The sequence below is a fragment of the Bos javanicus genome, chromosome X (assembly GCF_032452875.1).
Source record: "Bos javanicus breed banteng chromosome X, ARS-OSU_banteng_1.0, whole genome shotgun sequence".
Classification (NCBI taxonomy): Eukaryota; Metazoa; Chordata; class Mammalia; order Artiodactyla; family Bovidae; genus Bos; species Bos javanicus.
Window position 1 is genome coordinate 8,762,300 of NC_083897.1, and position 14,319 is coordinate 8,776,618.

The window sequence follows — 14,319 nt, forward strand, 5'->3', positions numbered from 1 at the left end:
GGACCATTTCAATCCTTCCCTCATGGGCCTCAAGTGAAGGACATCTTCCATTATGAATGAGCTGATGATAATTAAAATGGACACACTCTGTCTCTAAGTGTCCTAATATCTGGCTTGCCAAGAATCGTGGATAGAGAAAAACAAACAATTCTGGCCAGGTTAATGTGGTGACCTTCATAAAGAAAAAGAGGCCGTTGGATTTTTATAAAAGTCAAGTTATATTTATGAAAAGCTTATTGCTAAGTTAAAACGTCAGATTTAATATGACCTTGTGGAAAGATCTGAATGTGACTGTTTCATCCTGTAAAGAGGCCAGGCTCTGTGGCATACACAGAGGTTTATAAACTTGGAGAGCGAGGTCATGGCAGCTCAGATGACAACTGACAACTTGGTGATCCAAGCCACCTCTGTCTATGTTTTAGTAATTCCCCCTTACAGAGCACACATGATTTTTTAAACAATCAAGCTAAATAAAGCATCTGAGGAAGATTTCATGGCTGAAGAACCACCCTAGAGACACTCTGAATGACAAGCTCTAATCTGTGCCAGTTTGCTTATTATCTATAAGTTTTCCAGCTGGACTCGAGTGTTCTAATTCATTTTATGACATAAAAACTTATCCAACAAAGTTATGAACCTATTGCTTTATTAGACATTTTATTTAAAACATACATTGGTTTCCTTCTTGAGAGGTGGAAAATCTGGGCCTTTGAGGTCTGTGTACTATACATGAATAGATTATCACTAGGCATTTAATTATGCTACTACTGTCCCACATTTGTATTCTTTATCATATTTTGCAGAAATCTGAGTAGAATGATTTGATGCTTCTCCTGTCTTAGGAAATATATGCATTCATTTATACTTCTTTCTTATGCTTTTATTGTCATAAACCAGAACCAGATTTATGGTTACCCTTGGTGTCTTAATATTGCCAAAAATGACTTTTGGTCAGTTATACTAAAACCCAAATAATCATTTTTGGTAAACCTTTTCCACATATAGCTGACTTTGTCAACAATCCTATACTACAAAGTACTTATTCAAGTTACCTTGGTATCTGAATATATTCAGTTTAATTTGGAAAATACATTTAATTATATTTTCCAGGCTAAACTTAATACTGCCATATGCCACAGCAGTGCTGTCCAATAAAATAGAAAGTGAGCCTCAAATGCAAGCCACAGATGCAACCTTAAATTTTTTAGTAGCCACATTAAAACTGCAGGTGAAATTAATGTTAACTATATAGTATCTAACCCAGTATGTCCAAAGTATTATCATTTCAATATGTAATCAAAATGATAACTAATAAGGAGATACTTTAATTCATTTTTCCATAGAAAATCTTGAATATGATCTGTAGGGAAAGTGTCTCACTGGTCTCAATACAAAGAAAGTTTTATTTCCATTGAGCTATGGGCTTGGCTTTATGTTGAAGACGTGGTGAGTCACACAACTGATCATGTTGCCCTGTTGTGCTAGTTGGAAAGTTGAATGCTACAGTGAAATTTGATGTCATTTAGCTGTTCACATGGCTTCCTTAAACAAAGATTATATTTCTTGGCTTCCTTTGCATCTAGATGTGGTCACATGACTTAGTTACTGGTCAGTGAGATATAAATGAATGTTTCCAGCAGTACCATAAATGAAGTCTCCTTAAAAGAGAGCAAACAGACTGTTTCCCCCTCCACTCTTTCATCTTGTCTGGAATGAAGATGTGGTGACTGGAACATTGGCTGCCATTGTGTACAATGAGGATAAAAGTCCCATCTTAGGGATACTAGAGGTGTGAGCCAGAACAATCTTTTTGGAGTCATCACCTAAGCCTTGGTCTGCCTACTTCTAGATTTCTTTTGTGTGAAAGTAAGGTCACAGTTATATCTTGTTTAAGCTACTCTTCTATTTGCCTCCCCTGAGGGAGGTATTTCCTGTCACTAAACCTAATCTTAGCAGACAGACCAGGAATATAAATTTTCCTTGAATGTGATTTTATGATGAAGAGCAGGGCTTAAAGGGAGTGAAAAGATAGAATAAATACTTTTCACCTAACTTTTCAGTGAAACATCTGTTCTACAAACAAAAAAATAACACCACTCAGGTGGGGATAAAAAAATGTAATGACTTTGGAATAGAAAGAATTTTCATACTCCTTTAAATTAATTCAGCTTTACCATGTCTGAAAATGAATTCTGTGAGACAGCTACTAATTTATCTTCTACTTACAAAAGATTTGTCTTTGAAATGTGTCTTTACAATGAGAATTGAAATATAAATGACAATAATGGGTACCATTTATTATTATAATCTAATGTCTACTATGGGAGAAGCACTATGTTAGGTGTTTCACATATATTATCTCATTTAACTCTTACAACTACCCTAACAAAGTAGGAATTATTTCCCTATTTTATAGGAGAGGCTCAGAGAAACCAAGTAACTTATTCAAGGTCACATAGTAACTTAGAGGAAGAGCTGGGATTTGAGGTCATTTCTGTCTGATTTTTCTATGCTGAAACTCTGACAATTTTCATAACACTGTTTTCCCCCTCCCCAACACTGGCTCAGATCACTTTCATCAACCGACTTCTCCCCTTAATCATAACATTGTGATAGTCAAGGAACAGACAGACTCTGGGATCCTGCCCTGTGTATATATTCACTGCTAATTTTCCTAGAGATTCAGTGGAAGCGATGACAATGGAAAGGTAACATCTCTTGAATTTGAACAAGGCTCTCTTAATGGTATATTAGACAAAAGGTCTAAACCAGAAATTGAGACTTGTCTCTCATATTAACTATGTATCTAATCAGCTACATTCAGTTCAGTTCAGTTCGGTTCAGTCGCTCAGTCCGACTCTTTGCGACCCCATGAATCGCAGCACACCAGGCCTCCCTGTCCATCACCAACTCCCAGAGTTCACCCAAACTCACATCCATTGAGTCGGTGATGCCATCCAGCCATCTCATCCTCTGTCGTCCCCTTTTCCTCCTGCCCCCAATCCCTCCCAGCATCAGAGTCTTTTCCAATGAGTCAATTCTTCGCATCAGGTGGCCAAAGTACAGGAGTTTCAGCTTTAGCATCATTCCTTCCAAAGAACACCCAGGACTGATCTCCTTTAGAATGGACTGGTTGGATCTCCTTGCAGTCCAAGGAACTCTCAAGAGTCTTCTCCAACACCACAGTTCAAAAGCATCAATTCTTCGGCGCTCAGCTTTCTTCATAGTCCAACTCTCACATCCATACATGACCACAGGAAAAACCATAGCCTTGACTAGATGGACCTTTGTTGGCAAAGTAATGTCTCTGCTTTTGAATATGCTATCTAGGTTGGTCCTTACGCAAATCATTCAACCTTTCTGGGCCTCAGTTTTCTTCTATAAAAGGAAGGACAAAACTAGGTGATCTCTAAGATCTAATCTAGTGTGAATATTCTATGATTATGTCAAAATCTGTCAAATAAAAAATAAACAAAGACAGCTGGAAATGAAAGTAGGCAGTATTATTTAGAATTCTTTAACTTTCATTGTTTGACATGCACAATTCAATTTTAAAAATGAATGGACCTACCAGAAAAGTGTGGCAAGCTGTCTCTGATTGTTTAAATTGTTTACTCTTGATTCCACTGTTAATTTTCGCTCCTATGGCTTCAGAAATATCTTTTTTCCATTTATTTAAATAATAAAAATTTATTTATATAAATTTAAATCAAATTTATTTATTTTATTCTTGGCTTCACTGGGTGTTTGTTGCTGCACACAGGCTTTCTCTAGTTGTGGCAAGCGAGGGGCCACTCTCTCTAATTTTGGTGCTCGGCTTACTCTTGTTGCAGAGCACTGGGCTCTAGAGCATGCTGGCTTCAGTAGTTGTGGCTCGCAGCCTCTACAGCATGAGCTCAGTAGTTGTGGTACTCAGGCTTAGTTGCTGTGTGACATGTGGAATCTTCCCGGACCAGGGATCGACTCCAGGCCCTCTGCACTGGCAGGTGGATTCTAATCCACTGTATCACCAGGGAAGTCCCAGAAACATCTTTTAAACAATACTTCTCAGAACACTCTTTTAAAGCTCACTAGCTGAACCATTTTTCTAGCTGGAATAAACTCTTCTAGGTTTGTAGAACTCTAATGTGTTTACACATAACCCAGTAGAAAAAAATTCTTGACTTAATTGCAACTTAAATATTTTTCTCCACTTAAAGTGAAAATGTTAATTATTAAAATAAATTGAAATGTGAATTTAGCTGAAAAACACATTTTACAGATGTATAAATTGAGATCCATAGTGGCTGATTAGTCCAAGATTACATGGAGAGTTAGGGCTGTGCCAGGACATCAGAGGCATCAGCTGATCTGGGTAACCTAGAGTTTTGGTGAGGGTTCAGAGTGGGAAACAGATTGTTAGCTGAACCTTGGGCCTGTACAGAATCAGGGATCCATACTGAAACCAATCTAGAAGCAAATGTGCCTTGCAAAAATAGGTTAGAAGAAAATGATCTGTCTCAGGCTTGGGTCTGAAGATGTTAAATAACAAGCCTCCTCTGAGACTTCATGGCAACTAGCTGAGTTTCATGCGGGTTTGGAGCCTGCTGCTGCTGCTGCTGCTGCTAAGTCACTTCAGTCGTCTGACTCTGTGCGACCCCATAGATGGCAGCCCACCAGGCTCCCCCATCCCTGGGATTCTCCAGGCAAGAACACTGGAGTGGGTTGCCATTTCCTTCTCCAATGCATGAAAGTGAAAAGTGAAAGTGAAGTCACTCAGTCATGTCCGACTCTTAGCGACCCCATGGACTGCAGCCTACCAGGCTCCTCCATCCATGGGATTTTCCAGGCAAGAGTACTGGAGTGGGGTGCCATCGCCTTCTCCGTTGGAGCCTGAGTTTGTACTAAATGTATGGTCCCAAAACTGTAACTTGAGATTTTTAATTTAAACTTTAAATTAGTACAAATGGTCATCATGTTGTACACCTGAAACTAATAAATATTGTAAATCAACTACAGTAAAAAAATAACGTTTTACCCTGGTTTGTAGTGCAGACAACTTCTTATGAGAAACAAACATAAATCTTCCCCAGACTTAGAATTTCAACATATTTTAACCAACTATAAAAAATGAACAGAAGTAAGAAAGCAAGCCAATCATATGCAAGAGTTGACAGAAACAAGAAACCATAGATCCAGGCCCACAAAGCCTTAACATGATCTATTTATCAGATATAGCATGTAAAATAACTATGTTTAATATGCATAAAGAAAATAGTAGATAAAGACAGGATTAAGGAGCAAGAAATTTCCAAATATTAATGAGAGATATTCGAAAAACAAACTAAATAATTTTAGAAATGAAATCACTGAAATTTAAAATTTAAATGAAGGGTAAACATCATAGTAAACACAGCTGAAGAGATATTTCATGAGCCAGAAGACAAATTTGAAGAAATTGCCAATAAAATAACAGAGAAACAAAGAAATGGAAAATTGGAAAAAGCATAAAAGACATAGAGGCCAGAGTGGGAGAGTCTAATGGAAATTCCAAAAGGAAGTAGCAGAGAAAGTGTGAAAATCAAAATTCATTGAGATAGTGACTAAATATTTTCTATGATTTATGGAAGACATGGGTTCTTATATTCAAGAGGCTCAGCAAGTCACAAGCAGGATAAAAACAAGATTAATCCACACTGATCTTTAGGATAAGACATTGGGTTGTGAATTCTATTGCCAACTTCAATGCTGAAGCACACACAATAAAGTAACTTTCCCCATGTCTCACAGCAGATTAGTTCCTTCAGCTATAAAATGAGGAAACATTATTAACCCTGCTTACACCTTAACGATGTTATGAGAATAAGAGAAACTTGTTTGCTAGGTTACTGGGAATGTGGAAGTATAAGTCAAGTTCTTACCAGGTGAAAATGTATGGTCCTTCTTTAATGAAGGACAAATCTCTGTCCTTTCCAACGACTCAGAAGAATGAAAGTGAAAGTCGCTCAGTCGTGTCCTACTCTTTGCCATCCCATGGACTGTACAGCCCATGGAATTCTCCAGGCCAGAATACTGGAGTGGGTAGCCTTTCCCTTCTCTAGGGGATCTTCTCAACCCAGGGATCAAACCCAGGTCTCCCACATTGCAGGTGGATTCTTTACCAGTTGAGCCACAAGGGAAACCCAATAATACTGGAGTGGGTAGCCTATCCCTTTCCGATGACTCAGAAGAATACATGTAAAGCAAATCTCTGGAAAGGTTCTAGAGGTAGTTTTTATTATTAAAGCTCAATATGCAATCCACACTCTAATAATGTCCCTGGAGTATGGCCATAATAATGAATGAAGGGACTTCGCTGGCAGTCCAGTGGTTAAGAATCCCCTTTCCAATGCTGGGGATGTGGGTTTGATCCCTGGTGGGGGAACTGAGATTCCACTTGCTGTGGGGGTGGCTGGGTCCACACGCCACAGCTACTGAGCCCAGCACACCCTAACTAGAGAGTCTGTGCACTGCAACGAAAGATCCCAAGTACCAACCCATGCAGCCAAAAATAAAAGTAAGTACATGATTGAAAATAAGGCTTTATTAAAAAAAATAATGAAATGAAGAAAATGGCTATGTCAGTATTTGGAGAAAAAATTAAAACCAATGGATAAATGCAGGGTGTTTTTATTACAGGAATGAAAGTATCTTTCAGTTTATGAGGGAGGGGGAGATATATGAGGGAGTATGAGAGTTTATATGTATGAGATGTATGAGAGTTTATGAGGGAGTGCTCTTTAATATCTCTAATAATTTGATTTTGTACAGGATTGGAACAACTTATTCTGATCCTTCTCCATGTCTTGGCCACTGATTTTGCACAACTGAATTCTGGCTTCCTTCGAAGTCTCTCTCAACCATCTCTACTAGAGACCCTTTCTACCTTCCTGCCCCGCCCCTGCTCAGACCAACCCCCACCCCCCATGTCAGAGAAGCAGACAGCAGGTCAGACTGTGGAGGGGAGCACCCAGGTGGCCGCCTTTCCTGCAGGATCTCACCTCCAGGGCCAAACACATCTTTTAGATTACACCCTTTTCTGGGTCTATTTCATTTCATGCAGATGAACATGAATTGAGAAAAATGCCAAACAGAGAATGAACTTGGAATTCAGAAAAAGTTTGGGTGAATGAGAAATGCATTTAATGGTGCAGTACAAAATTTTCCTGGTTTCTTTTGATGTTCCTATTGGTCTTTCCAAATGCACTCCTTATTGTTAACTGTACTTGAGCCATGTAAATATGCATGGCTCCTCACACTCAGGTTTACTTAGTTACATTTTCTTCCCTCACAGTTGCCACCTTATATATATGTCCCTGGTTTGAAAAACAATTTTAAAGCTTTAATGTCCTGGAACAGTCAGCGGAGTTAGCTCAGATTTACAGAGAGGGAGCTGCAAATTTATCTCATTGTTCAAACCTGTCAAATTGTCAAAAGTTTCACTGGATTTTTGCACTGCAGTCTGCTAATGATGGCAGAAAAGGTATGGTTTTTATCACCTCAGAACAAAATGTAAAAGATGTATTTTGAAAACATTTGATATTTGATGTGCTTTAAATCACATCATAAGATTTGATGGCTATTAAACGGACTCTCTTTGATAAAGATAAGGTATTTTTGAATCTTAGAATTTTGGGGGGGTTGATTTCTATTTTCATTCAAGACAAAAAACTTAGAGGGTGTCAAACCATCTCTGAGTAGGATGTATTGCTAGGAAATCATGATAATAGTATGATTTTTTTTTTCCATTTCATATCTGCCTCCCAAAAAATATTTTTGTGGATTCTTACATTCTTAGTCTGACTTGAATTCTATTAAGGATGCTTTTGGGGTTGTATTTCTAGTGCCACCAATGAACTGCACTGACAGATTCCGCAGGTCTACAGTTAATGTTTCTACCTCACTGTGGTGTTAATGGTGTAGCCACTATGTTTCAAGGAGGGGTTTATTTTATTAAATCAATCAAACCAGAGTCACCTTAAGGTTTACCCTTTATTTCTTCCAGAATAGAAAAAAAAATGACTTTAAAATAAACTTGATCAGAGGTTGTCGTACTTTGCAAGTTAAAAATAATTAAGCCTACATAGGAATTAGTCATAAGCCTTTTTGTCCCTGTATTCTAAAAAGCAATATAAAACTTCCCATCATGTTTCAGTGACTGACTGTCTATATTTGAGCTTTTTAGTCCATGAAATTTGTTCATTATAATATATTAACATTGTTTGATAACCAGTAGAGACTTTTCTTTTGTGAACTCAGCTACAGCTCTTAAGAAATTCAGGTGTGTATCCCAAACTGAATAGACAAGATTATCTGCAATCCTAGGTTCCTAATCTGGGTACACTGATTATCTCTTTTCTATTGAAGATACTTAATTTCAGTTACTTTATATATGAGTGGATTTTTCTCTTCAGTGGCATGATGAATGACTATATAGTTGTGCCCGTAGCATGTACATTCTGTTTTGAACAAAGCTTCTTTATCAAATGGCATGTACAACCCTGCTGTTACTGTAATATCTATAGGAAAAATACAGTGTACACTAATCATTTCAAATGGCCTACTCAATACCTGGAAATTTCAGGAAAGTGATGCATTATATGTGATAGATATATAGAATCAGATGAAAACTTTTTGATTATTGGCACTTTCAATAAAGGGGAAAATGAATAATGTTCTAAAAGCATATACTTGTATAATCAAGGAAAGTTTTTCTAGCAATTATAATTATATGAGCCTTTTACAACTTCCTCCTCTAATTATCTGTTTTATTAGTAGATGCATATCACCATCCATTAGGGAACACTTAAAAACATAACAAGACATTGTTATATACACACATGTTTATGTGTGTGTGTACATGTGTATCTCTACGAATAGAGGTAGATTCTCAAACAAAATGGTCTATATATCAAAGTGTGGATTTCATTATAACATAAACAAAGCTATTTGCAATTAGTATTTTCTCACCATAAACAATATGGAGTTGAGAGTTTATGAACTGTATCCACAAACCATTGATAATCAGTGTCAACAGCTCAATATACAGGCTAAAGAACCATAGATCTCAGTATTGAAAAGGGCCTTAAGAGCCACTTGGCTAATCTTCTACTATTTCAAAAATGAGGCAGATGAGACTCAAAAAAGTTAAATGAGTTACTCAAAATCACTATGCTGTGAAAACACACACAAGCACACATGAGCACAAGCACACACACACTGTCATCTCTCCAATGGACAAAATGGCCACATGTCATAGGATAGCCTGAAAATAAATATCCTTACAACAAAGCCTTATGGAATCTTCACCCAGAACTACAGATGATTCCTGTTATATAGCAACTGTGTACACACACACACACACACACACACACACACACAGCTTCCCAGGTGGCTCAGTGGTAAAGAATCTGCCTGCCAATGCAGAAAATGCAGGAGACTCAGGGGTTCGACCCTTGAGTTGGGAAGATTCCCTGGAGGAGGGCATGGCAACCCACTCCAGTATTCTTGCCTGAAAAATTTCATGGACAAAGAAGCCTGGCAGGCTATGGTCCATAGTTCAGGAATACTTCAGGACCTAATGTGCCATCTCTCTAGCTGATTAATCCAGTTCTAAGATCCAGGATAATGAGAGGGGATGATGGTAGAAAGGACAGAAACTGTCCTCTCTTTGTGGATGCTTATCTTCCATAAATTTCACAGTCTGCTATATGAGAATAACAATAGATAGAGTGGCTCACAGGAAGTTTCATCAAGAAGAAAGGAGTACAAAGCTCTAAATTCTGCTTTTATGCTCCCCTCAGAGACTATGAGACCAGGAGAAGCCAGATTTTATGAAAGACATGTAGTAGATGTGTTTTACAATGCTGATCTTCAAAGCTGCAGCCGGTATCTTCAGTATAGGGCTAAATGTATTACTGAGATTTCATGGCAAGGAGCTCTATTTTAAGGGAGCATGATTTGACCTGCAGTATATCCAAATCTAAACTATGTTATAACAAGCTTCTGTTGTATTCCCCTTGAGGTGTTTTTTAAAGACTAATGAGTTAACCTTTGTGAAGTACCATGAGACCTCCAGGTGAAAGAACCCTATATCAAGTATCCATTCAGTGCCGCTAACAATACTCAGTGTACCTAGAAAACAGACTGAAAATAATCAGTAAACCATTCACTGCAGTCCCCTTGGTATCAGAGCAACACTGTTAACATGCTAACAGCTAAGCTTCATGCGCTTAGAGGAAGAGAATGATCAATGGCAAAGAGCATATCCACCTTTGAAATGACATGATCCATTATAAGAATCAGATGTTAAATTGCTTCCTGTACTGAGCATACTCAATTAAAAGTCTGCACAGTGAGATCATCTCGATGGTTAAATATGCTCTGTGGGAACAACCTTTATGGAGCTTAAAAATCACAGAAGGACTATTCCTACCATGACACCGGAGATTCAGGAGGCATTTCCTGTCCCTATTTTTCAAGTTGGTAGTTTTATTAGGAAGGCTTTTGCCTGAGAGACTGCAGAGTTTGGGGTTATACCTATTCATCCTTTTGCTTCTCTGACCAAGAGGTGCTTCTAGTGTTCTTTTTCTATTGCATCCAGAATGGATGGATGTGGCTTTAGTCCACTTTTGAAAGTGAAAGTGGAAATTGCTCCGTTGTGTCTGACTTTTTACAATTCCATGGACTAATTCTCCAGTCCAGAATACTGCAGTGGGTAGCCTTTCCCTTCTCCAGGGGATCTTCCCAACCCAGGGATCGAACCTGGGTCTCCTGCATTGCAAGCGGATTCTTTACCAATTGAGCTATCAGGGAAGCCCCCATTCTAATTTAGTCTACCTTGAATCCATGTTATATCTGGACAAGAATGCAGGTGATATTTGATGCCCTTCATCTCCTCGAATGTTCCCTTTTCCATAAGCTAATCTATTCACCTGAGTCCCTGCTCCTTGTCTAACTCTTCCTTTGGTGGGGGTGAGGGTGGAGGCTGAAAAGAAATGCTAGATGTGGGATGAAATCAACAGTCCTGCAAACAACTTTCAGGTTTGCAATTAGCCAGCTCTATGACCTTGGAAAAATAATTTAACCTCACTAGCTCTCACTTTTCCTCTTGTTTCAAAGACTTATATAGCTCTTATTCATTGTTGACTTTATCTCCTCCAGCCAGACTCCAAGTCCAGTAGTGCAGGAATCATGTATTCCTCACTGATGTATCCCGAGAGTTAGCACATGGGCCACGGTAAGTGCTCAAGGAAAATCTGTTCACAGAATATTTTAGGCGGACTTCTCTGGTGGTCCAGTGGCTAAGACTTCGTGTTCCCAATGCAGGAGGCTCGAGTTCGATTCCTGGTCAGGGAACTACATTTCACAGGCTGCAACTAAGACTTGTTACCAGTCACCCAGTCTCCCAAGGTAGAAATCATAGTTAGTGGTAATTCCTGCCTCCAGCAGCACTTATATAGTAACCATGTCCTGTTTCCTAACCTCGAGCTAAAACACAATCTGTTATAAACTGCGCAGTAGCTTCTTACTGTGTCAAGAAGAAATGCAAGTTCCTTAGCATGGCGTGCAAACAAAACTCCCTGCGTTCTCATCCCTGCCCATCTCTCCAATTATATCTTCTGGATTCCTAGGTGCAGCCACACCCAATGACTAGCAATTCGTCAAATGGAATATTTGGTTTCACATTTCTTAGTTTAAATTATTCCTTCTGCCTGGGATATTCTTGGCTCTCAAATCCACCTGATAAACATATAATTATCTTTTTAGTGTTCATTCAAGTGTTATGATGTTTCCAAAGTCAGAAAAGGGAACCCTCCTACACTGTTGGGGGGAATGTAAATTGGCGCAGCCATTATGGAAAACAGTATGAAGAGTCTTTAAAACACTAAAAATAGAGTTGCCATATGATCCAGCAATCCCACTCCTAGGCATATATCCAGAGAAAACTCTAACTTGAAAAGATACATGAACCCCAATGTTCATTGCAGCACTGTTTACAATAGTCAAGATATGGAGGCAACCTAGATGTTCATGGACAGAAGAATGGATAAAGAAGATGTAGTACATATATACAATGGAATGCTACTCAGCCATAGAAAAGAATAAAATGATACCATTTGTAGCAACATGGATGGACCTGGGGATTGTCATCCTGAGTGAAGTAAGACACAGATTTGAAATAATCTATAGAGAATTGATCATAACAGACTTCAGAATGGATGGAATAACTACAGGAGAGTGCAAAATGAAGACAGAGGTTCAACTACAGAACTATGACAATGAAAAATGCGATGAAAAGCCCAGTGGTGTGAAAGCCCAGTTGTATATGAAAACTCAGTAAAATACAAGCCTAGAAAACATGGGGAAGCCCCTTATGAAGGCATACAGATCTGACTTTAAGAAATATTACCTTAAGGAAAGACCAGTAAGAACTCAGGAGTGAGAGAAGGGGGTGAAGAATTAGACTCGGATGTACCTGTTGAGCAGTCAGCCCCTGTCCACTTGGGATCGCAGCTGCACGTGCCAGTTTCCAGCAGAAAAGTCCCGTGTCCTGAGCACTGCTCCTGACATATTGGAAGTGGCGTTTCACAGTTGACTCCTCCCCAACCAGTAGAACAGTGACATTCTCCTTTTACACAGATGCCATGGCCAGAACACATGGGGTCTAAGCAGTCCTCTGAAGGCCAGAAAAAAAAAAAAAAAGGTGGGGGTGGGGGGAAAGGTTGAAAGTGAACAGGTGTGGCCAGGACACCGAGATACATTGATTTTCCGATATTACATTATTTATGCTATTTTCATTAGGCAATAAAATGACTTACGTAAATGCTGTGTTTGAACCAGAATATTATCAACACTTAAAAACGTGGTAGGCTACCATAAAGGTTGCAATCTAAATGTAGAAGAAGGAAACCACAGATACGTTCTATGAAATTAAGAGCAGCATGTAGCACTCCCACACAAGTGGGTGGGTGGACCAGAATGAGCCTTCAGTAGGGATTCCTCAGCTTTGCAAAAAAAAAAAAAAAAAAAATCAAGAATTTTTGGTAAGTCATTCTCTGTCTTCTGAAATTGGAATCATAGCTCCCAGAAATGGCTTTTATTTGATGTGTCTAGAGGAATTTTTATATATATTTAAGTTTGGATTATTTAAGGTATTGGCTGAGGTGACTGCTGTTTCATGGAATCATATAATATAACTAATTTCTTATAATCTCTCATTTATTCCTAAGAAGCACTGAAAATGCAACATTTTAAACACAATTTAAAAATTCTTTGCCTCATGGATTCTCTTTCTACCAGGACACTGTGACATAGTTTTCAATGCTTTAGAATATCACAGACTCAATTATATTTGACTCTGATTCTGTGAAGTCTGGAAATTTTTGGACACATTCTAACAAATAATCTAAACTATTTCACAAGTAGATTTCTATGCTTGCCTTGGGGAAAATTATTTTGTGCTTTTAACTGAGTGACCACCCCACAGGTAACAGGAAAGTTGATGTCCAAATTCTGATCTTCCCATACAAATAAGATGAGACCAAAATAAGCTAACCATTATGAGGACGTACGCTTTGAATTACTTTTCTAGCAATGGAAACAGGCTGATACGATCTGCCATCATTTGCAAGACTGGCCTAGTTTTAGTGTGTAGCATGTGCCATGGAATGGGCTTCCCAGGTGGCTCAGTGATAAAGAATCTGCCTGCAATGCAGGAGATGTGGGTTCCATCCCTGGGTCAGGGAAGATCCCCTGGAGGAGAAAATGGCAACCCACTCCAATATTCTTGCCTGGAAAATCCCATGGACAGAGGAGCCTCAAGGGCTACAGTCCATAAGGCTGCAAAGAGCTGGACACAACTTAGTGACTAAATAGCAACAACAAATGTGCCTTGGAATAGAGTTAAGTCTAACTGGGCATTTTATAATTAGTGTTATTGCCATTATAATTAGCCCATGATCTCAGGGTCATTAGCACAATGCTTTAATACCTGAGCTAATCAGCAAATAAACACCAGAAGGTACATCTAATTTGATCTATTCGTTATTTGGAGGGAGAGGAAAAGTGTGTGTGTGTGTGTGTGTGTGTGTGCGTGCGTGCGCTCAGTCACTTCAGTTGTGTCCGACTCTTTGCGACCCTATGGACTGTAGCCACTAGGCTCCCCTGTCCGTAGGGATTCTCCAGGTAAGAATACTGGAGTGGGTTGCCATGCCCTCCTCCAGGGAATCTTCCCAACCCAGGGATCAAACCCAAGTCTCTTATGTCTCCTGCATTGGCAGGCAGGTTCTTTAGTGTTCA

General features: G+C 38.9%; 1 protein-coding gene across 3 annotated transcripts in view; it reads right to left on the reverse strand.

Moving 5' to 3' along the window:
• TENM1 (teneurin transmembrane protein 1) overlaps positions 1-14,319 on the reverse strand; it is a 911,501-nt gene that overhangs the window by 266,668 nt on the left and 630,514 nt on the right. For all 3 annotated transcript variants that reach the window (XM_061409574.1, XM_061409573.1, XM_061409572.1), the window contains one exon: positions 12,497-12,697. In XM_061409574.1, the coding sequence (XP_061265558.1) occupies positions 12,497-12,697 (201 nt within the window). The remainder of the gene's footprint in view (positions 1-12,496; positions 12,698-14,319) is intronic.